Below are 21855 nucleotides of genomic sequence, written 5' to 3' on the forward strand. Positions count from 1 at the left end.
AATTTGTTTCCAAGTCTCAGCATTATGGCAGCTTCAACTCTAATGCTAAGATAGCAAGAATTTGTATGCATAGAGGTCTAGCTAGCAATGGGCATACCAGGTGTAGTGGAAATGCTAAGTCACAGCCTGAAACAGTGATCAGGCACCTGGTGGGAAGGCAGGGCCAACCCAGGGGAGCTCAGGTGCATGCAATGCAGCTGAGTGACTGGAAGGGATGAAGCAGAATCCTCCTCTTCCCAGATGTCATTTAAGGGTTGGCAGTGGAGGTGAGGGTGACTTTTGCTGGAGATCCCTGCCTACCTGAGGTCTTCTACAGGTAAGCAGCTCTTTTCCTTCATTTCTTCGTATGCTGTGTGTGGGCTTGTTCTCTTTTGCTGTAGCCAGAGGCTTTGTCATTCTGCTCTTATTGTGGTCCTTTCTGTCCTGTTATAGCATTAGATTAGGAAGGATTAGCTCAGCTTCACAGGGCTTCTCTGAATGTCCAAGCACAAAAATACTGGGAGGAAATGGAAATAAAACTTCCATGAAATTATGAAGAAATATCTGGGTTTTTCTTGGCAAATCTTAGAGTAGGTCACTCTCAAAATTGTCCTCATCTGCTTAAAACAAAATAAGGGGTGCTTTTGACTTTAGGGACCATGCTGCACTTCAGCCCTCCACAGAACCAGTGAGTGAGAGGAGGGAGGCAGCAGTCATTCCTCCTACCCTGGCCATCACTGCCAGTTAGCTGAACAAAACAGGGATGAGACAACAAATAGACAAGGGAACAGTGACCCATCTCCCACGTGCAGTCCTAGAGAAGTGTCTCTGGCTGGCATCTGATTGTGTCAGCCTGCTACAGGCTCAGTCCCAGGCAGCTGGTGAGTGCATGCTGACATGATGTGGAAGAGTGACGGTGACCTCCTCACCTCCCTACAGCAACAGTGACTTCATGTCTAAAAAAGGAAGAGTGCTTTCAAGATAAATCAAAACTGCTTATTGTTTTTCTTCCTGCTTTTTATTTCTGTTCCTGCAGAAAGGTCAAGAGTGCTGGTGCAATCATCTTTATGAGACACCTGCCCACTTTTAATATTGTATATTCACCACAGGCTAAGCCTAGCCATCTTTATGCATTTCTCTTGCTCTTACAAGGCTGTCTGAATCAGCCAGTGTTCTTCTACTTTGCTGGCCTGGAAGCACACTGGATTGAGTTTTGAAAGCAGGCTCATGTTCCAAGGGTCTCAAATGTTTTATCAATCTTAGTTGGAAATTGAAAGGAACTGAGGGTGCAGGCAGTGTGTTTCTGCTGATCCATGTGTTATGTCACGTATATTAGGGACCTGTTGATTTGCTAGCTTAGTCAGGATTAAGTTCTAGCCTCAACTTCACTTTTATTTGCCTTCTTATTTTGATAAACTCACTAATCTGTGCTTTGGCCTCTCCGTTTATAAGACAAGGAGAAGCTGCTAGTTCCTACACCCATTATTGCACTAGGATGCAGAGCATCTCTGGCAGCTCTGGGTTCTCTGGATGAAGGGTTTGTTACCTAGCCTAGGGCAATGTGGAGAGATCTGTGAGTCAGTGTAAGCTCAAGTGTCTCTGGCTTGGTTACTGCATTTTGTCACGTAGGAGCAGTTACAGATGTGTTTGGAAAGCCTGTATGATAGGAATACACTATGTGCACTCAGGGCTGCTAACAGGGAAAGGCAGCCAGCAAATCTTTCACAAAGAGCCATCTAATGAAATTTGTGTACTATTAGACTTTGATACAAATATAGATCTTCAGCTGTTATTCTTAAAATGGATTTCAGGAACGTGAGTAGGTTCTGTCCTGTTTGGGCTTTATCCAATGAAATTCCTGGATTTGAGGGAGAACCCTTCCTAGGAAGATGAGACAAATGAGCCTGACCAGAAGATGAGGGCCTTGGTGCTCCCTCCTCAGAGCAAAAAGCACTTGTGCATTGCAGTGGGTCTTCTGCTGTTACTCCTATTCCCTCTGCCCTGCACTTGAGATTCCTTGCACAATCTGAACATGTCAAAGCAAACCACATGTCTGAAATGATTCATTTTGAAGATTCAGAAGCTGTAAGATATGAATGGATGCACTTCACTGTCTCCTTGGCAGGTTCAGATATCATCTCACTGACCTCCCTTCACAGTTATTACCTACAAATGCTAACAGGCAATGCCTGAGTTGCCAGAGGGCAGGTGAGGGAGTACATCAAACCACAGGCCAGTGGCACTGCTAGGATCAGTGCAGGTCTACAGGCTGGGTCAGGCCCTTCTCAGCTTGCTGGATGTGGCCTTGAGGACAGCCTGCAAAACAACCTTTGCCTCCTCTACCTCCAGACTGCTCAGCAGAAAGACAACCTGGATTTGGCCACATCAGCCATAATGCTGCTCCTCTGCCTCATGTTTGTAAACAAATCAATCTAGCTGGTGGCTGAAGAGCTTTAGCCATGGACTGTCTTCCCCACCCCAGTGCCCCAAGGCACTACAATCTCCTGGAGAAATCACAGCATTGTAAGGATTGGATGGGACCTCTGGAGATCATCTAGTCCAATCCCCTGCTAAAGCAGGTATCCTACAGGTGTAATGAAATGGCACAGAGAAGATATTGCAAGCAGACTGTCATGGACTCTTAAACATCCAACATGAATGTTGATGGGCACAACATTCAAGATGTGGCTCCAGCTCTGCCACTGCTTCTCCCTTGATTCTCTTCGATAGAAACAGCAAGCTTCAAAAGAGCACTATGCTAAAGTACTTAAATCAGTACCCAAAACAGCAAATTAAATCCAGCAAATGCACAAAAATACAAAATTTCCAGCCATGAGTTCTCAGGGATTTTCTCCTCAAGTTGAGAGATGTGCTGTTGTCTGTTTGGAGAGGTAAACTTTGTGCAAGATGGTCAGCACAGAAAGCCAGATCCTTTAGCAGCCGTCATTAATTTGAGAGACTGGGCCAACACAACAGGAACGTGAAGCAGGAATGGATGACAACTTCAATAACAAAGTTAACTTGGGACGAGTTCATCTTCAGTAAATCCAAACATCACAGAATGGATTTGGATTATTTCAGTACTCAAAGAGCACTGACTTAGGAAGCTGCTATGTTGTATCTGTTTTCTGAGATGCTGCCCAGTAAGGAAAGACTGAAGAACTCCTTTACACCAGCACTGTCCTGCCCCAGCATCCTCATCCCTGGATTATGGCTGCAACTATATACAATATGAATGGACTGGCTTATCAAAATAAGAGCCCCCTAAATTTGCAGTAGATTTTGATGTACACAAAAATGCCACAAAATCTTTTTTTCCTACTTCTTCAGTTCTTTGTAGTCCTGTGCTTTTCCTGCTGCTTGTAAACTGAGGGCTATTTCCAGAGGGCTATGAGCCAGTCAGGTAAACAACTGCTACTAGGCAATAGTAGTGTGCTCAGCAGAAAGCCTGTCTTGATTTACTGCCTCCCTCAAGTAGGTTAAATAACACTGGTGGAAATTAGCTATTCCTGGAGCAGATGATTCTTCTGTTTATCACATTATGTTGCAGATAGCTTTATATCACACAGCTGCTCTGTGCATATGTCCCTACTACAGTTTTAAAGGGGGTACTGTTATCCCTGTGCAGTGGGAACTTCTGCTATAATAAAAACATGTGTAGGATAATGCTGGAGAAATTCCCTTCCCTGCAGCTTTCACACTGCAGATGCTGTTTCTCTGCACTCTCAGTTAACCTCTTTGTTTAGTTCTCTCCTCCATTCTAAAAATAATTTCCATCTGAAACAAGAATCATGCTAGTATTGTGCTCAGATCTGGAGGATGAGACTTGAAGAAATGGAAGAAAAGAGCAGTTCTGCAGAAGCTTCATGGAGGTCATGGGTGATAGAGGGGTACATGGCTCATTGCAAGTAGGACTGTAACTTTGGGTGGATAAAAGCTGAGCGTAAATGTAAAAAGGGAAAAAGAGAGGAACTGTACTGGACTTCCAAGTGTGGTGCTTGATACCTGAGCTTTAGAGGTCATTGAATGTGGATTCGTTTGAGTTTTCTAGTAGATTTCACTAAAGCCTCATGTACTATGCTGTCTTCAGTGACCTCACGTTCTTCTGCTTTTTTTTTCTGGCAGATTTAAGAATCTTTTGAAAAATGAACTTGTCATTTTTACTAGAATAAAAATAATAGGAGATGAATGTACCGGTTGCTCAGGCATAAGTGAAGCACATTGAGATGAAGCAGCTTGTCCAGAGTCGCTACAGCTTAGTGAAAAAGCCAGAAAACAGAATGTCTTTTGTCTCCTGGCCAGTCCTACACTCTGGACTCCTCCCTGGGAGTCAGATGGAAACACTGGATTTAGTCATAACTGCATTTCCATGGTGGAAGCAGTCAGATCTCTGCCCCACACTGATGCCATGCCCAGAACTTCTGTGTGGCAGAGACCTGTAGGCATCCAGTGGGTTATTCAGGAAGGGCTCATGCTAATCCTGTAGAAAGCTTCTATTGGTTTTAACATCACTATAGTGGAAGAATGGCTCTTCAGGTTAGAGTCCTACATGCTTATGGAAATACAATGATGCAGAGTGCAGAGCAATCAGAAGAATGTTTAAGGAAAAAAAAAAAATAGACTAAGGAGTGAAAGTCTTTGCACCAAGCAACCAAAAAGCTGAGAACCAGATCTGCCAGCTATCCTATTCAGCCCCACCTCTGATGAGCCCCACCAGAACTGAGGCATGACTCCACAAATAGGAGCTGAATATGGTTTCAGATGCCAAGGTCCTTTGGAGGAGAGTAGGGTTAGTGAGTGTGGAAGAAGAGTCTGTTTTCTAAAGCATGATCTGGAGAAGCAGTTGCATTTAAAGGCCTTGTGGAAAAAAAGCTTTTAAGGCGATTACATCATAGCTACTTTCTGTGTTAACGCTCTGCTCTGGCATTTATCTTTACAATGGGCACTCACGTCAGCTACTGCCCTCTGTCACATGTTTTTCTAACCAGCCGTCTCCTGATGAAATGCTGTTTCTCCTTCTCCCTCAGTGAATGGACAGAATTGTTTTTAGCCTGATAAATCACACTATCAGTTTCTATCCTGAGCAAATTAGAATTGAAGCCTATGGTTTGCAAGGCAGTCTCCTTGCAACAGTACAGTTATTCTGGAAAGCCTCCTGTGTACCATCTTATTTCCCTGCTGTCCATGACCTAAACCAGCACCAGGCTGAGTAGCACAGAGCAGGATGACACCTTTAGAGAGTTCTAGTGCATAACAGCCATCATTCAGGCAGATGTTCCTGTAGTGTATGGCCTGCTTTTTGAAATGCAGGAGTTGATCAGATTAGTGGGTATCTACTGCCTCCAAGAAACAGGTCACAAATGCCTGAACATTTTCTGTTAAATTAGTATTCTGAAACTTATTTCAGAAGATGACCTGATTTCTGCAGGTTCTGAGCACTCAGATGCTTTAACTTGGGTGCCTGAATATAGATATGCAAGCTCTAGTTTAACCTTTTACATTTTATTATATAGGAGCCAACCTCTCTTTTCTGAGGTATTACCCCATGGGAACAGAAATCCCTCTAAAGAAGGACCCCAGCCTCAGCTCTTTCCTTGTTCAGTGATTTTTTTATTTTTATTTTTGTTTTTTGCAAGATCTTTACCCCATCCTCTGATTCTCCTCTAGGCACAGTAGTCTAAGTTTTCTGTAGTGTTCCAAGTTGTAGGAATAAATAGTAGGTTTGCACAGTTATTCCTTTTCTAATTCTGTAATGGGGTAAATAATTTTACCCTTAGAGGTACTATACTTCCCTCAACCAGCTGCATTTCCTCGATCACTTCACATATTCAAGCAAGAACAGCAGTGAAGCAGTGGTTTAGGGCAGAACAACAATGGCACAGCCATGACCTGAAGACAGTGATTCTCAGTTCTTTAGAACAGAGGCACTGCTGAAAGGCACAGACATAAGCAAGTGCTGTACCATCCACTTCATTGCACAAACACATAGCCCAGCTCTCCAGTGGCAAGTGATGTGCAGAAAGCATGAGCTATGCTTCAGAAGGGAAAATCAGTGCCTGTGAACACCTGCTTGCCCAAGCAAACTGTGTGATCCGCTTACGTTCAGGAAAGAGGCCTGAAAACACCTAACTCTCATGCTGAGTCTGCCTTTGCTGCTGCAGTGCTCTGATACCTGAAACTGTATTAGCAGACTTCCACATCAGTGCTCAACAGTCATACAGACGTGTAAAAATAATAATATTCAGTGCTTGATATCCATCTCAAATCCAAAGTTTACAGAAGTTTCACACGTGATAGCTCTGAGTGTTTGATGGGTTCCTGAGATCCAACCAGCAGGTTGGAGGTGAAGGGAGAGCAGTGCTCAGGACTCTCTTGTTGATGTTTCCTGCAGGGAGGCAGGACACTTCTTTTGCAGGAATCACAATACATCACCCTGAAGTCTTCATCCTTCAGTTCTTGCAGTGAACAGACCTTCAAAGGAGGGATGCTGTACACTGAAATCCAAACAGCTGAAACATGATTTTAAAAGTCTAAGCCCCTTGCATCGATGACCAGCCTTTTGCCAGAGAATGATTAAGGAGGTACTTCAGGACAGGCAGGTTCTATCCCACATGAAAATGATAGATTTTCTTTGTGTAATCTTCTATACGTACATATCAAATTAAGGACAAGATCTGCACAAATTCTTCAGCCAAGCAGTATTCACTTGAGTGGTGCCATCAAAGACACCAAGGCCATAAAATACAAATAGAATTCAGTACCACTGTTATGAAGATATTATCTCACAGACACTGTCTTTTTAAAGAGCTCAGGAATTCCCAGACAACAGCAAAGATTGGACAAACATTATAGCTTGGAACTGATGCGATCTCAACATTTATGCCTTCAGGGAAGGCAAATAGAAAACCACCTTCAGCCATCTGCAGGCTGAATCTCCTAGCACAGATTGTTGAAGACTTGGAAATGCTCAGGATATTTCCCTTGTGTATTAGTAGCAGCAGTTTATAAGGCACTGGTTTGTATCTATCTCTAAAAAAGTAAAGGGTTGTGTGTAGGGTGTTCAGACACTATATGGAGAGTGGCTATACTTGACGTACACTTTAGATTTATGACTACAGATGGCTTTAAAGAGTTCATTTTAAAATGAAAGACATTGCAAGTCATATGTCTGAGTTTAAGAGAACAGCTGGTTGACCATGTAATAGATACTTTTGTTGTGTATGCCACTTAAATAAGTGTAGACCTCCTATTAGACATAACAGTTAATTCCTTTTATCACTTCAGTGGCTCGGTTATTACTGAAAGGGCTACAATTATCACCTAGCATTTTTCTTTGAGGAGACCAGTTATTTCCACACCTAGTGCACTTGGATTCCTTATCCAAAGTGTGTTTGCGTTTCACTTAAGGGAAATATAGCTACAACTGATTACTTGATCAGAGCAAAATGGATCTAAAACTTAAAGTGCTTTCCAAACCAGAAGTAAGCTTGATCTTAGTAAGATAAAATTCCATTTATCATCTCACTCAGTATCTGTAAAATTCAAAATAGTTAAAATTGCATTTACAGCTTGTTAACAGATTAGTCTTTTCACCATGCCAAATGCCCAACAGGAAGGCCTTTGTGACCACATGGAGAACATCTGTAACTCCCTGAGAGCCAAAAGACAAGGCACAGCCTTTCTCACAGTAACAAATGTAAGCAAATTGGTTACTGGTCACTGCCTGCACTTTCCTCTATCTTCACACAGAAATCTAGATCTGCATGAGCAGGCAAACTTGCAGAGATGTTATCGACCATCACTTCAAAATGAAGCACGTAGAACTTGGCAGCTGGTACTGAAGAATGAAGACAAAGGACCTGCAGGTTGCTAAATCAAACTGAGGGTTAAACCAAACCCCCCCTTTTCTACGCTGACAGTAACTTCCTCTGACACTGGCTGTGAAATAAGATTATATCCTGCGTCCAGAAGGAAGTGAAAATGTCCAGTGATGACTGAATAGAATTTGTCCCACTGGCTACCTTCAACAAGTCCAATTTGATTCACTAAAGAACAAACCTTTGCGTAAAATATTTTTGAATAATGAACTGATGAAATATCAGCCCTGTTTAAAAGGCATTCTTCAAAATGAAAAAATGATTCATTTTAATAACAATTAGGTATTCGCAGTTTGCTAGTATTTATATGTAACATGATTTATTAGAGCGAGTGTTAAACAATCTCCTAATTATTAATGATAATTTTTGGCAGTGGTATCAGTTATCAACTGACATTTTTATTACATTAATGGACACTATGTACTCGATTCGGGATAAGAACTCAAACACTTAGACCACTGTTTTCTTGATCTGCTATCCTGACTTAAAAATTATTCATAAGCTGTGACTTAATAAGCAGCACAACACTTATTTACTAAATTGATAACTAAGATAATGCAAGAAAACATTATGAGAACATACTCTTCTGTGGGTCTGCTTTACCAAGGTCAGCTGCTTAGCCTTTGTTGCCAGCACAGCTTGTGCCAATTGAGAGTTTACTTCTGGCTTGTCAAGATGAGGCACAACTCCAGACTGCCACGGGCATGGGAACTTACAGTTATTTGTATCTCAACAGCCTCTGACTCATCAGTAACTTCACTGAAGATTTGTTATCTTCTTAATCAATGAAATGGTAGTCATGTACAAATGGGCTGCCATCCACACAAGGAATTAACGTCTTCAGTTTTGCCAAGTCCCTTTGCTTAAAAAATAAAATCAGGCTTTTGGAGTACAGATCTCAAAGCAGAAGGGATTGCTCTTCTGCAGAATGAGTTTAATATCTGCTGCTTCTTGTTTCTAAATTAGACAATGCTTCTGACTTATAGGTAACAGAACTCTCGCTGATTTCTGCACTGCAAAATCTGGCCTGAAGCTTTTAGTTTTAAATACTGGAAAATGTATGAACGAGTACGTTTTCGAGAGAGTGGATTTTTCCATAACGTGGATTTATTACTGCATGAAAAATTCAAAACAAATCTGCAAGGTCTCAGAGCAGCAGGAAGATTCATCACTTGCCTAAATAAAAATTAGCCTTGACAAAACATTTCAGAATTTATTGTGGTGAAAAAACTCTGAGTTGGGAAGGCAACGGAAGCTAGAAATAACAGTGTGATCCAACCAGTATTTTATAAAGAGATACAGAGAGTTTACAACAGCCCAATATGAGATGTTATGTACACAATTAACAGCAGAATTCTATCAATTATTATCACGACTCTTCCAGTCTTACCTGCTTTCTAGTCACTTCAGACTTAGTCTGGGCATCTGGGATATATGCTATTTCAAACATCATATTTCAGTGCTGCTTAATTTGCTCACCCTGAAAGTTTTTCTCATTTTGACTCAGATACAACTTCTGACTTTTATTTTATTATTTTATATTTATTTTATCTTTATTTTTACACTAGAAATAACTGAGCTACAGGCAAAAAGATACCACGATCCTGAAATCTTTGTGTCTTCGGTATTTTAATTACCAATACCTGCACTGCTAAGCAGGTGTTCTGGTTTCAGTTGTGACAGAGTTGATTTTCTCCACAGTATGTGGTATGATATTATGTTTTGGCTTTGGGAAAAAAACAAGGTTGATGACACACTGATGTTTTAGTTGTTGCTGAGCAGTGCTGCACAGAGCCAAGGACATTTTGGCTTCTCATACTGTCCTGCCAGCAAGGGGCTGAGGGCAAGACATATGAAGCTGGGAGAGGACAGAACTAGCACAGCTGACCTAAACTGGCCAAAGGAATATTTCATACCTTATGGCATCAACTATAAAACTGAGGGGACAAACTGGCTTGGCACTGGTCAGCAAGTGGTAAGCAACTGCATCGTGCATGACTTATTTTGCAAATATGTATATAAATATAATTATTTTTACTATGGTTTTTTTTCCTTCCTTTTCCTCTCAGTTCTCTCTCACATCCCATTGGGAGCAGGGAGTGAGCAAATAGCTATGTGGTACTGAGTTGCTTACAGTGTTAAACCTCAACATTTCTGGTTTAGGTGTGTGAATTCTACTAAATTCCACCTTAGTAGCTTAATCATTTTGTTCTCGCTTTTTGCACTTGTTTGCACTTCTTAGGAAGGCAGAGTCTGCAATGTGAAGTCAAGATGATGTGAACCTGGACTTGAATTGACATGTGCCATCATCTGTGTCTTCAGGTTGCATGACTGGATGTCAATTTAGATTTGAAAACCTCAAAATCCTACCGCAAGTTCTTAGAATCACAACCCTTCAGAAAACTGAAAGTGTATCTGGGAGAAGACAAGAATTGAATTTGGTTTTGCACTGTAAATTATAAGCAAAGCTCTCACACAGGAGTGTAATTCACAGTGTAACAGCTGTGTTACCAAAACTGAAAGGGCATTCCTGTTTCAGCATCCTGCTTGCATTTTAAAATCACAATCTAGACCAATTATACTAGAAGAATGTTCTCTCATAGTAGCTATCATTGCTTCAATTTTTTTGATGTAGGAGTCTGTGCACCTCTCTACTTTTGGTGTTACTGTAGTTTTCTTCCATTATTGCTCAGTTTTGCTAATATATATTTTGTATGAATTATAGAAGAAAGCATCTTTCTCCTGTAAGGAAAACAAATTTCTTTGGCCACAATTATATTTACAGCTGCTCTCTGCAAAAGTGCAAAGCACTTCTGAGACAAAAGGCTTACACAGAAGGAAACCTCGAGTCAAAGCTCTCTGGGATGCAAGAGTTGCACCCAAATACCTGAGCAAATTCTTTGGCACCTCATGTTTTAAGCCATGACATGACCTCCAGAAGGATTTCAATGAAGCTTTTGCAATCATGACTTCCCCTCAACTTCTGGAGGACAATCACGGATGTCTGACAAAGGTCCTTTCAGCATTGCATAGGCAACCCTGTCTGTGACTGCTCATGTAGTATAAGAAGCGATGTAGTGAGAACCAGGACTATGCTACCCTTTTTGAACGCTCATTTGAAGAGAGTGCTTAGTTTGAGGTTTAAAGTCATTTTTTTTGACCCACAGTGGGCCATTCTGCCCATTCCATCACCAAAATTTAGAATCTCAGATCATAGAAAAGCCTAAGGTAAAGCCATTTCTTATTCCATTTATTATGTCCCAGTAGCATATGATTTTCATTTTTATAAGAAGTTCCTGCTGTGAAAGGCCACGTTGCTAGTGGTCAGCAAGTGAAATCTTTCAAGACTAGTTGCTTTAAAACCTACTCAAAGTTTGAGAAGTTCCAGAGTGTTCCTGTCCTCCAGATTTCTCCCCATTACACACATTGCGATCATCTGTCCCTTAAAGATCCAAATGTCTTTGGCTTTCCTACTTGCCCTGAAGGGACACTGCACATTTTTTGAAATTAAGCTATACATTTCTGCTTGTATAGTTGCCAAAAGGTTGCTTTCTGACTACAGTTGGTCATTTTTGTTTTGGCATTTTTAACAGTCCAAATAATTAATTAATTAGATGCATTATCTTCAAGATGAAATATCTTACCTTGAAAAACTAAATTGTACAGTTACAGCCTGGAGATTAGAGTCCTCTGCAATGATATAATTCACTTTGGCTTTGCAGTGCAGCTTGATTATGCTTTATCTCAATTGAGAGCTTAGGACTTTCACTGAGTTCAGGATCTGTGTATGTATTTGTACGTCCAGTGAGTCAAAGGCTGGTTCATATCCAGATTTGGTTGTGCTAGTTCTACTCACATTTCCTCCACTAAATTTCAACTGCAGCAATATTTGGTCTGGTATTCCTATCACCCAAGGAGGAGATGGCAGTACCACGGATGCCTCCACCCAGAGAAGGAGATGGGCAGACACAGCAAATGTTGCCAACCAACAAGTGTGGTGTTTGTGCTGGACTTCTTTTCCCTTCCTTGGTTCATTTTTAACAAATCACTTCTGAAATGTTTCTTTCCTCAAAACTTACACAGTCTAAAACTTATACCGACTGCAGTATTTGTCTCTACTTGGATGTCTACCGTCAATCCTCTTTTCCTTTGAAAGTCTGGCTTCTACTTTCAAATGAAGTCCTTTCTTCTTTGCAGTGGCCCTGGAGAATCCCGCATGCTCACAAAGTATTTAAAGGTTGACATCTGCAATGTTTTAGATTTTGAAGGGTCAACTTCATTTGAACTAGCTTCCTCTCATGGGTCTGTGAAGCTGGGTTAGAAATTCTGCCTAAACAAGTACTCCATCCACCTCGCCTTAGCCTTGGCTGAAAGCCAGGAACCAGGAAGAAAGTAGATGAGGAGAAATAAGAAACAGTTAATTAAAAGCCAGGTTCTGAGAATCTTGGTTGTCCTTAGGCTCCTCACAGCCACATGAGCTTTTCCTTCACTTGGGTATGGGTTAAAGAGCAGGCTGCTGCTTGCATAAGGAGAAAGACTGCAGAAACATAAGGATGTCAGACTGCTTGGAGGAACTGTAATTGGCACAACTCTCCAATAGTCCTTACTTTTTTCGCAAAGCCTCCAGCATCCTTGCTACTTCTAATACAGGGTAGGGCTCCTCAGCTTGAAAACTCTCAGGAAGAAACACTTGTATATACTGAACAAAGCAGTAGTATCTCAGTGGGACACAATAAACAGCACCTGGGATGAAACATAGGAAACTCAAAAGTTAAAGACTCGTGGTGAAGACCCATGTGTCCCAGTATATGGAAAGAGATACCAAACCCCAGCCTAGTGGTACTGAAAGAACCAGCATCCACAGAGACAAGTGTGGCCAATCTCAGCCTTCAGTTAAGTACTGTAAAGCAGAAGTATTCACTGCAGCAGACCAGGATTCTTTTGCTTAACATGGATAAGCTGCTGCAGGGCATGGGGAATGTCCCATGGGAGCTGCAGTGCAGGTACAGTGAAAGCAAGAACAGGGTTTGGAAGGGACATCAGAGATGTCAGTGGCTTGTATGAAGCAGTTAGAAACATAGGAAAAGGAAGCCCCTGATTGAGGTTGAGAGAAGACAAAAACAGTTTGTGTTTTCTTTCCTGGGACCTGCAGTCTGGGTGGCAGAGTCATTATCTGAATTCACCAGTCTGTAATTCAGTTATCCATGCTGGGAAATATATGGACCAAATGATCTAATTTAATTTCCCATACTCATATTGCTACATGAGTGATATGTCTCCTCAGAGCGCAATGAAACACAACTCATACATTTCATACAAGTAAGCTGATGTTTCTGCCACTTCTCATTTATTTAGACTGACTGCTGAGTTACATCTGATTCTGTTTATTTTCTGTGGAAGGAATTAGCTTACTATACATCAGAATAAACACAGAATTTATCAGCAACTATACATGAATTCTGGAATTCATAATATTTAACAAATTTTGTATAAATATATCTGGAGGAGGTAGAGTTGATAACTTGTCACTGGATGGACCAGTCAATATTGAAATGTCTAAAAAGATATACTAAATGCAATGTAATTGTTCCCAAAAGTCCTGATTTTTTCTCAAGCGCAGCAAAATCCTTTGAGGGATGGATTCAACTGCTCACATACAGTGTTGTCCTGTACATCTCAGTAGTGTTTGCTGAAGTGGGATTGATGGAGAATACAGAAAGAGTTCTCTGTGCTTTTCAGTGCAACAGGTGGAGACCAGCCAGAACAAGCAGAGATGGCTGTCAACGTGTGTAGTAAGGGGACAGGCGAGAGATACATACTTACTGGCTTTCACCATTAGACTCACACCACGACATGTAGAGATGATATAAACCTCCAACAGCTTTCAGTGAAATTGAAAAAAATAGCAGCTAAGGGCTGTGCCTAGGATACTGCAGCCTTTTGTGGCTGACAAAACTCTAAGGGCAATGGCAGCATCTTCTCAAACTACCTCAGGGTGCAGACATTGTACTTTTACAAAGTAACAGACTTGTGGCTCCTGGGCCACTGCTTCATCTTTCTGAGGCCTTTTCAATACCTGAATTACTGAAAGAATGCAGAGTGCAAACCTAGCATCAAGTACTTAATGGTTTGTCTTGTCCCTTTACTGCTTTATCTGAATGTTGCTTAAAAGTGGTGTCCGTAACATCAATAATTAACCACAAGGCTCACTCATCCTCACAAGAATGGGATTTGCTGTACACATGAGCTAAATCACAGCGCCTAGACAGCCGATAACAATTAAAGCCTCTTTCAAGATGAGGCACTTGATTGCTATTCTGAAGCTCACTGGTGAAAGGAATGCATTATCTTTTTTTTTATTGCATTTGAAATGAAAGAGCTTGTTTAAATATTAGTCATCTGGATTTATATAGCTCATTTTTAGAGCTGGGCTAGCACCTGGCAATCCAGCCTGAGTAAGCATGAGGCTATCCCAGTCGCAGGCCCGTTTGATTTCTGTTTCCTCTTTTTACAGCATGTGACAGACTGATTTTTTTTTCTGGAATGATTTCCTTCCCACTCACAGCAGATAGTTCCTATACATGCAAAGCAGCTACCTCCCAGGCAGAGCAGAGCAGAGACCTCCTCCCACTGAGCACTGTGCCCAGGACCAATGCTGACACTGATCTGCATATGGGTAAGAGTGGTGTCCTCAGGGCAATGAGTAGCCCAGGTGCAAGAAAACAGTGCTAAAACACATTATTTTCTGACTACAAGACAAAGATAAAGGCAATTTTCACTATTACTGTCCACAACATTTTTTTCTGTAAACTGAAGGAGATTTCTCCTGCTATTAAAAACATTCATCTCTGCTTTTCAAGCTGTCTTTGTTTTTCCTTTCCCAAATGTTTCAAATTACTGCTTTTTTTCTGCCTTCGCCTTACATTTCTGCAGCCTGGCACAGATATGAAGCTTGCTGCTGGCAGAAAACTGCAAAATTCTGCCTGTTCTCTGCCAGGCTGAAAACTATGTGCGAGCCTTCCTCATATCTTGCACACATCTGAGGATGGAGATGATAGAGACAAACAGTCAAATGATGCTGCTAATGATTTCTTTTCCCTCAGGGGAAGTGCTGAGAAGGATAATAGATATACTTTGCAACACTGTTCCCAAGGGACTTTATCTAAGCGGGGAGAAGAATTAATAGACAGCCTTTCAGGGAGAGACAAATATGCAAAAATATCACAGTGCTAAGGAGTTCTGCTGACATAGCAAGCACCTAAAGGTGTCTGCACAGGGCTCAGACTATGCCCTGGCACTGAGTCAACACAGGCAGTGCCAGAGGGTCAGCTCACTGCTTGGGAACTTATGCATGCCACCCTTTCCACCCAAATTGGTGGACAGTATGTTGGAATTTTTGTCTGTTTGTAAATTAATGGGTCTCGGACCTCCAGGCTGCATATGTGGTGAAACATTAGGTGATGTAAATCCAGGAGAAGTACAGTGCTTAGTCTGCGTAGGAAAGAATTTGTCAGGGCTAGGACATTAGTGAACCATTTAAAGCGAGGGAATCATATATAATACAATAAAAGGAGGGAATTTCTCTGGCTTTCCCCCAAAAGCCAAGTATCATTCATTGATCAGCAACCAGATCTCCATCTCCACTGAGAACATTTTTTCATGCATTTGCTAAGTGGAAAATGACGGATGGGCTCGCTGTGCCCTCTTCCACATTCTTCCCTCTCCCATCTGCCCAGGCATCCCTGTCCCTCTGCCCACGTACCTGGCACCACCAGCAGCCTGGGGGGCGGCGGGGGCGGAGGAGGTGGTGGTGGTGGTGGTGGAGGCCTGCATTGGCAGATCTGCTGGCAGCTCTCCGGGATTTCATCTGCTACAGGCTTGGAGCATGACTTCTGGGGTTCACCCTGAGTGATCTGTGGAGAAACAAGTCATGGCACGAGCAGTAGAAAAAGGGAAAACTGATTTTCCATGAGCATGCTGTTTGAACTTGAGTTCCCAATGGGCACCTCAGCCCCTGGAGAGAACTGAGCTCCTACCACTGCTGTTCGTCACTGAGGACACAAGGTCGCTTTCTTATGATGTCTCAGCTTTATGTTCTACTTAACATAGTATCTTCAAGATACTTCTGACTGTGGCTGACTGGTTTCTGCATTATTATGGGGTAGAGTGCAGGCGGGTAGTGGCAGACAATGTGGTTACGTAAGCCTTCTTTCCTTAGGAAAGCCGTCTAATAGCATGCATTATTCACAGGGTTGTTGCTGCAAGCCAAAGAGAGCTAATAAAAATTGCAAGACATTTAGGATAAGGATTATTCTCATTTTCCTCATGGCAGAACCAAGAGCCAGAGATATCTCCTGTTTTGCCAGCTTCCCTTTCATGTTTGGAGACATGTTTCACCTCCCACCATGGCGAGGTGCAGCCCCACCTACTCATCTGCAGACTGCATAGAAGACCTGGTCAAAATGGAAATGCCCCAGCCTGTGCCTTGCAGCTTCCTGCTGGTGATCAATGAAGCTGAAGAGGAGACGCTGCAGAACTCAAGTGTAACCACTGCTGAAGGCATGTAGGCATGGCTTGGCACTGGCCAATGATTTAGCCAGAATGCATACATTCAGCACTGTAATCTAGTCATGACAAAGAACATGTTAATACATATTTTTCTTACCAGAAATAATATTTATATGTCTAGGAACATGTAAATAAAGATATTCAGTAACTGTAAAATTCCTAATGTAATGTTAATGAAAAGGAGTATGTTCATAATGAAAAGGGAATCTGTGCAATACTGGAGGAGCCTAAGACTCAGGGGGAAAGCCCTCAGCGGTCTCTAAGTTAACATTTTTTTGAAAGGCTTCGATCTGAAATGGAAAATCATAGAATCATAGAATGGACTGAGTTAAAAAGGACCACAATGATCATCAAGTTTCAACCCCCCCTGCTACGTGCAAGGTCACCAACCAGAAGACCAGGCTGTCCAGAGCTACATCCAGCCTGGTCTTGAATGCCTCTAGGGATGAGGAATCCACAATCTCCTTGGGCAACCTGAAATATGGGATACACACTGAAGCTAAAGAAAATCGCAGGAACATTCAGCTGTTGTCTTGTAAACTTGGTCTTGGGAAGGTTATAATCCTAATAGTTTTTCCCTAATATTATTTTCCTTACTCAGCTCTCTTCCATGGCATGATGGTCATCATGCAGGGAATGTCTCACTCCAGCCTCTCTGGCCTGTTTCAGATAGCCCCTTTTGCCCTGTTGCCTGTCTCCACGGTCACTTGGGGCTCACAGAACCACATAACAATTTGGGTTGGAAGGGACCTTTAGCAATTATCTCCTTCCAACCCCCCTTCCCTCCCCAGCTTGCCTTCTACTCCCTCCCACCCAGGCTTCGCCTCCCTTTCTCAGACAGCTTTGGGACAGAGCCCATCTACTCTCCACTGCAGGAAGCACACAGGCCCTGCATGTATTTCTGGAAAAAAAAAAAAGAGAGATGGGCAATTTAAACAACATCACTGCACCAAGGACATGTTCACATGTGTAGGAGGTTTCTAAATGCAGAAAGATGCATTGCTCTGGCCTCGGGGAAATAGAGGTAGGTCTTTGTTGATTAAATGTTACAGAGAGGGAAGAAAAGAATAGAAAGAGCTATGCGTAGCTGAGGCACAAGTCAGGAGGATCAGTTGTTTAAACATCACGTCAACATCTATTACCAAACATAGGGAGAGACAAATTCAGCACGAGTGCTTTCCAATTTTCCCTTCACAGCCAGGTAACAGTACGAGGCTGGTTAGAGACCATCCCAGACAGCTTCCAGGAACTTACACAAACTCTCTGAACACTCTAATGAATCAAAGCAACTTGGCTTCATAATCCCTCAGAGCTGGTAATAAATCTGTCTGCTAAGTAGGTGCATTTATTTTTAACATCATAAGTGATCACAGGCAGCAGAATATTCCCTCTGTACCACTTTGGTTCCCATGGGGCTGTCTGTGCACTGGGCCAGGGTGCCAGCAGCTCACCCAGAGGAAAGGCAGACGGGGCACTCTGAGGTGGGACCCATGGGGCAGCACCTGCACCACTCACACAGCAGGTGGGGCAGCATTACTCTGCCAGCATCAACTGCTGATCAGGCAGCAATATCAACCCCCAGCTTTAATGATCACTCCCTTCTTGATTCTCTGATTGATAAACCCTATGGCTCCCTACAGTCTTGCGGGAGCCAGTAAAGTGGGAGAAAACAGAGCCAGGGTAGAATACCATTCAGCAGTCTTGGAGCCAACTTCATACGCAGACCAGAAGTAGCTTTGTGTATATGAGTCTGAACATAGTGCTGGTGTGGTATGATACACTGAATTATTGCTCTAACTTAATATCAACCAGAACCAAAAGACTTGCTTGATCTTTTTTTAGACTATTGATTGCTTTTAAATCCCTGGAGGCTTTTCTACCTTAGACTGATAATAGAGTGTCCTCAGAAACTAGTGTGTATTTTTCTCAATTACTTTGCAGACAAGATTAACCCTATGCATGTCCAACTGCTCTCTGTATACTTTTCTGATAACATTTCTGAAAAAAAGAAATATCCACATATCTCCACATATCCCACTCTGAATCATATACTGAGATTCCTCACAGTGATTCTAAATGCTTGGGAAATAACTGAATTTTGAGAGCGTTGGCTTTGACACTTATTTGGTTCTCTTCTCTTTTTACTTGATACAATGTCCAGTTGACGGAAGATATCTACAGGAACATAGATTTTGCCTTCAAGGGTTGGTAAAGAACAAGGATATTGTAAGTTAGCTGAAATCCATCAGGAAAAGGAAAGACATAAATTGAGGCTGTAGCCTTGAGGAGCAGAGAAATGGTCAAGGATTGCTGCAAGAAGATTAACTAATGGTAGCAAGATAGATTTGAGAAAAAAAAAGAAGACATTTGGCTTGTTTTCAAGAAAAAAAACAACCCATGGTAGTGATGTCTATTAGCCTTCTTATGAAAGGAATGAAGAATATTACTTATATCTTGTAAACATAAGCAGAACAAATCACTGGGAAATATGCTTTGGGGAAAAATTCCATCCTCCTGGAGGACGATGAAATAAATTACTCCATTTCTTTTTGTCTGTAATTCAAGGTAAGCTGCTTTTACAGGAGCTGGCAGGAGAAAAACAGATCTGCTGAGAGAACCCCATCCCACTCTGGCCTGCCCTGCTAATAAGTGCCCACTCGGAGCCCTGAAGAGGGGTTGGTTCTGGACCCTGGGCACACTCCCTGCTCTCTTGCCACGCTCTCCAGCCCTGGTGCTATAAGCACTATGGACATGTCTCCTTGGCACCTGGCTGCTTGTCTGGCCATTTGTCAGCTTGGGTGCATGTGCTGCCTGGCCTTCAAGGGGGTACAATATTTTTTCCTGCTCTGAAAATAAGGAGAGAGCTTGTGTACCTTTGATATGAATATGCTTTGCAAAAAGGCAAATGTTTTTAAATATTCATGGCAATGAAAATCTGATCCACAAATGCCCAGGGAAAAGCAAGCAAAAAGTGGAAAACATTGGTTTCTTTTTGAAGTTTCTCAGTAAAGGTCCATATCTGTCACATTTCTGCTTAATCCAAGACTTTCTGCAGAAGCAGTACGCCCGGTTCTGCTTTGTGCAGGATGGGAAAACCAATCTGTGTGGCCAGATGAGCTCAGTACTCCAGTAGAGTCCTGCAGGGCTGCAGCAGTCCATGGACATGCTCTAGAGTGGGATGGAAAGAGTGGATCGGTACAGTCTCCTGACCATGGCCCTCTAGTGACTGCAAACCAGGCAAAGGGAGGAAAGCTTGATAAGAGAAGCGCCACTGAGACCTCTAAGATCCTGCTGAGTTGGTGAGAGCTTTGCCTCTTGGAACCAGTCTACAGAGATAAGATCTCAACAATACCATGTAAATCCCAGAGCGGCTCTGCATAATTCACATCACAGTTAATCCAAATCTATGTTTATAAAACCAGAAAAGATGTGACACTACCATTTATCACTGCACATACTGATACACTTTTTAAATTATGTCAAAAACTTCAGACAGAATCATGCCTTCCTTCCTGTTGTGTTGGCTATTAGGCTAAGAAAAACATATATATGCATACATAAGTATTTGAATAATGCTGCTCCTCTGATTTGTATCTGACTGATTTCATTAAGTGCCTCAAGGCAAGGCTCAAGGAAGCAGCACCAAGATGTGGTGAAGGAGGCCATGCCACACACAGGTCAGAGCATGGCTAATAGGTAGAGAAGGGCCGGGAGAAGTGAGAAACTGCAATGGCTGCTGTAGATAGAGTAGGGATACAATGGGACCCCTGGGTCAGTCATCCTCAGAGGAAGACTTTGATGATATGAGCAATGGTTACAACTTGACATGGAGAAGGGAGCCATGGGAGAGAATTCAAAGAGGAGTGAGCTCCAATCCCAGCATGTTAGCGCATTGGTGAGCATTCTGCACCATCCTTCCCTCTGGTACCTGCCAGGGTGTCCTGGGTTGCATGTGCATTTGGGCAAAAAGCAAAAGTATTATTGACTGCCCTTACACAGAGCAGCAGGCAATAGCACAAACATAGATTAAGAATGTAACAACAAAGCTTTGCAAGGGAAGTCTGGAGCCCTTGGTTTTTGCAGTTCTCAGAGACTGTTTCAATTGTTATAAATGTAACTACTATTGAAAGATTGCCCTAGGTCACTTAAGCAGTTGACCATTAAGATGTTTATGCAAGGTATTTTATTTATTTATTTTTTGTCTGCTTGACTGATAGACTGATTACAGGAGAGGGATTTTGGAAGGCATCTCTTCTCGCACAATTGCATTTCCCTACAGCTTTGCCTTACAGCCAGCATCTGCACACCTGAGCAGGACAGCAGCAGGGTAGTGCTGGCTGATTTTTATGATGAAGGAATTAGTTTGAAAAAGATGTTGGTTTTGCCGTTGTTTCTGCTCATTTTAATCTGTAAGATGCACTGATCTTCTTTGTCACTCACAGGCAGACACAAGATGCTGAAACATCTCTGTTTAATCTCTTGGGAGTCACTAAGTTTAGAACAAAGAGTGAAAGATGCGGAGTCTCCACCGTATTTTCTCCAAGAAACTGCAATTGTGCTGTTCTTGAACAGCACTCAGCTGCCTCATCAGTCACTCGGCTGAAGACATATATTATAAATAAACTTTAAAATACCCAAGTGACGCATCTGAGTCAAGCTGTGCTGCTGCTCCCTTCCCCAAGCTGGACGGGCACTCTCCCTCCCGACACACTCCTGTTCATTGGGCACCTTCCAGCTCACCCCACACCACCACCAAGGTCACCCACCGACACCCGGCAAGGAGTTGGAAAACCCCGTTTTGAGGTTTAAGCAAACAGCCTTCAGATTGCAACCAACACCAAAATGTCACGGCGGAACACTCCCAAAAATAAGCCCGCCGGAGCACCGCATCTTCCGTGCATGTCGCCAGCGAAACGCTCTCGCTCAAGAAACTCCTCTCCGCCTCGCTCCGGCCGCAGCAAGTTGGGCGCTCCCGGGGCTCGAGGCGGGCCCAGCAGCTCCCTCACCCGCTCGGTCCCGCAGCCCGAGCCGTGCCGTGCCCAGCAGAGCCGCGGATTCCCCAGCCCGGGGACCGTCGCCCGCAGCCTCCGCGGAGCCGCCCGGAACTCTGCCCATCGCACCCGGCCCCCTGAGCGAGGCCCTACCTGGACGGAGCCCCAGAGCGGGTGGAGGGCACAGTGCAGCAGCAGGGAGGGCCAGCAGCAGCGGAGCAGTCCCAGCAGCTCCCGGAGCAGCATCCCTCCTGGGCGGGCGGAGGCGCGGGCTCCGGGCGTTCTGGGGACGGAGCAGAGCGAGCCGGCGGCACAGGCGTTGGCTCGCACCCATCCCCGGAGCGCGACTGTCCCAACTTTAATTCTGGAGGAGAGGGAGGGAAAGAGGGAGGGAGGAAAGAAGGGAGGGAGGCAGGAGGTGGGCGGGTGGAGAGAGGAAG

General features: G+C 43.1%; 1 protein-coding gene across 2 annotated transcripts in view; it reads right to left on the reverse strand.

The window, feature by feature from the left end:
- Positions 1 to 21855, reverse strand: part of PRIMA1 (proline rich membrane anchor 1) — a 47097-nt gene extending 25242 nt beyond the window's left edge. The window contains exons 1-2 of one of the 2 annotated variants that reach the window (XM_052693886.1): positions 21569 to 21841; positions 15619 to 15769 (exon numbers count right to left, since the gene is read on the reverse strand). In XM_052693886.1, the coding sequence (XP_052549846.1) occupies positions 15619 to 15769; positions 21569 to 21661 (244 nt within the window). In that variant the 5' untranslated portion in view covers positions 21662 to 21841. Of the gene's footprint in view, positions 1 to 15618; positions 15770 to 21568 lie in introns of both variants that reach the window. The other variant, XM_052693887.1, reaches the window with a different exon arrangement.

Source organism: Tympanuchus pallidicinctus, unplaced genomic scaffold (genome assembly GCF_026119805.1).
Source record: "Tympanuchus pallidicinctus isolate F22 unplaced genomic scaffold, pur_lepc_1.0 scaffold3, whole genome shotgun sequence".
NCBI classification, from domain to species: Eukaryota; Metazoa; Chordata; class Aves; order Galliformes; family Phasianidae; genus Tympanuchus; species Tympanuchus pallidicinctus.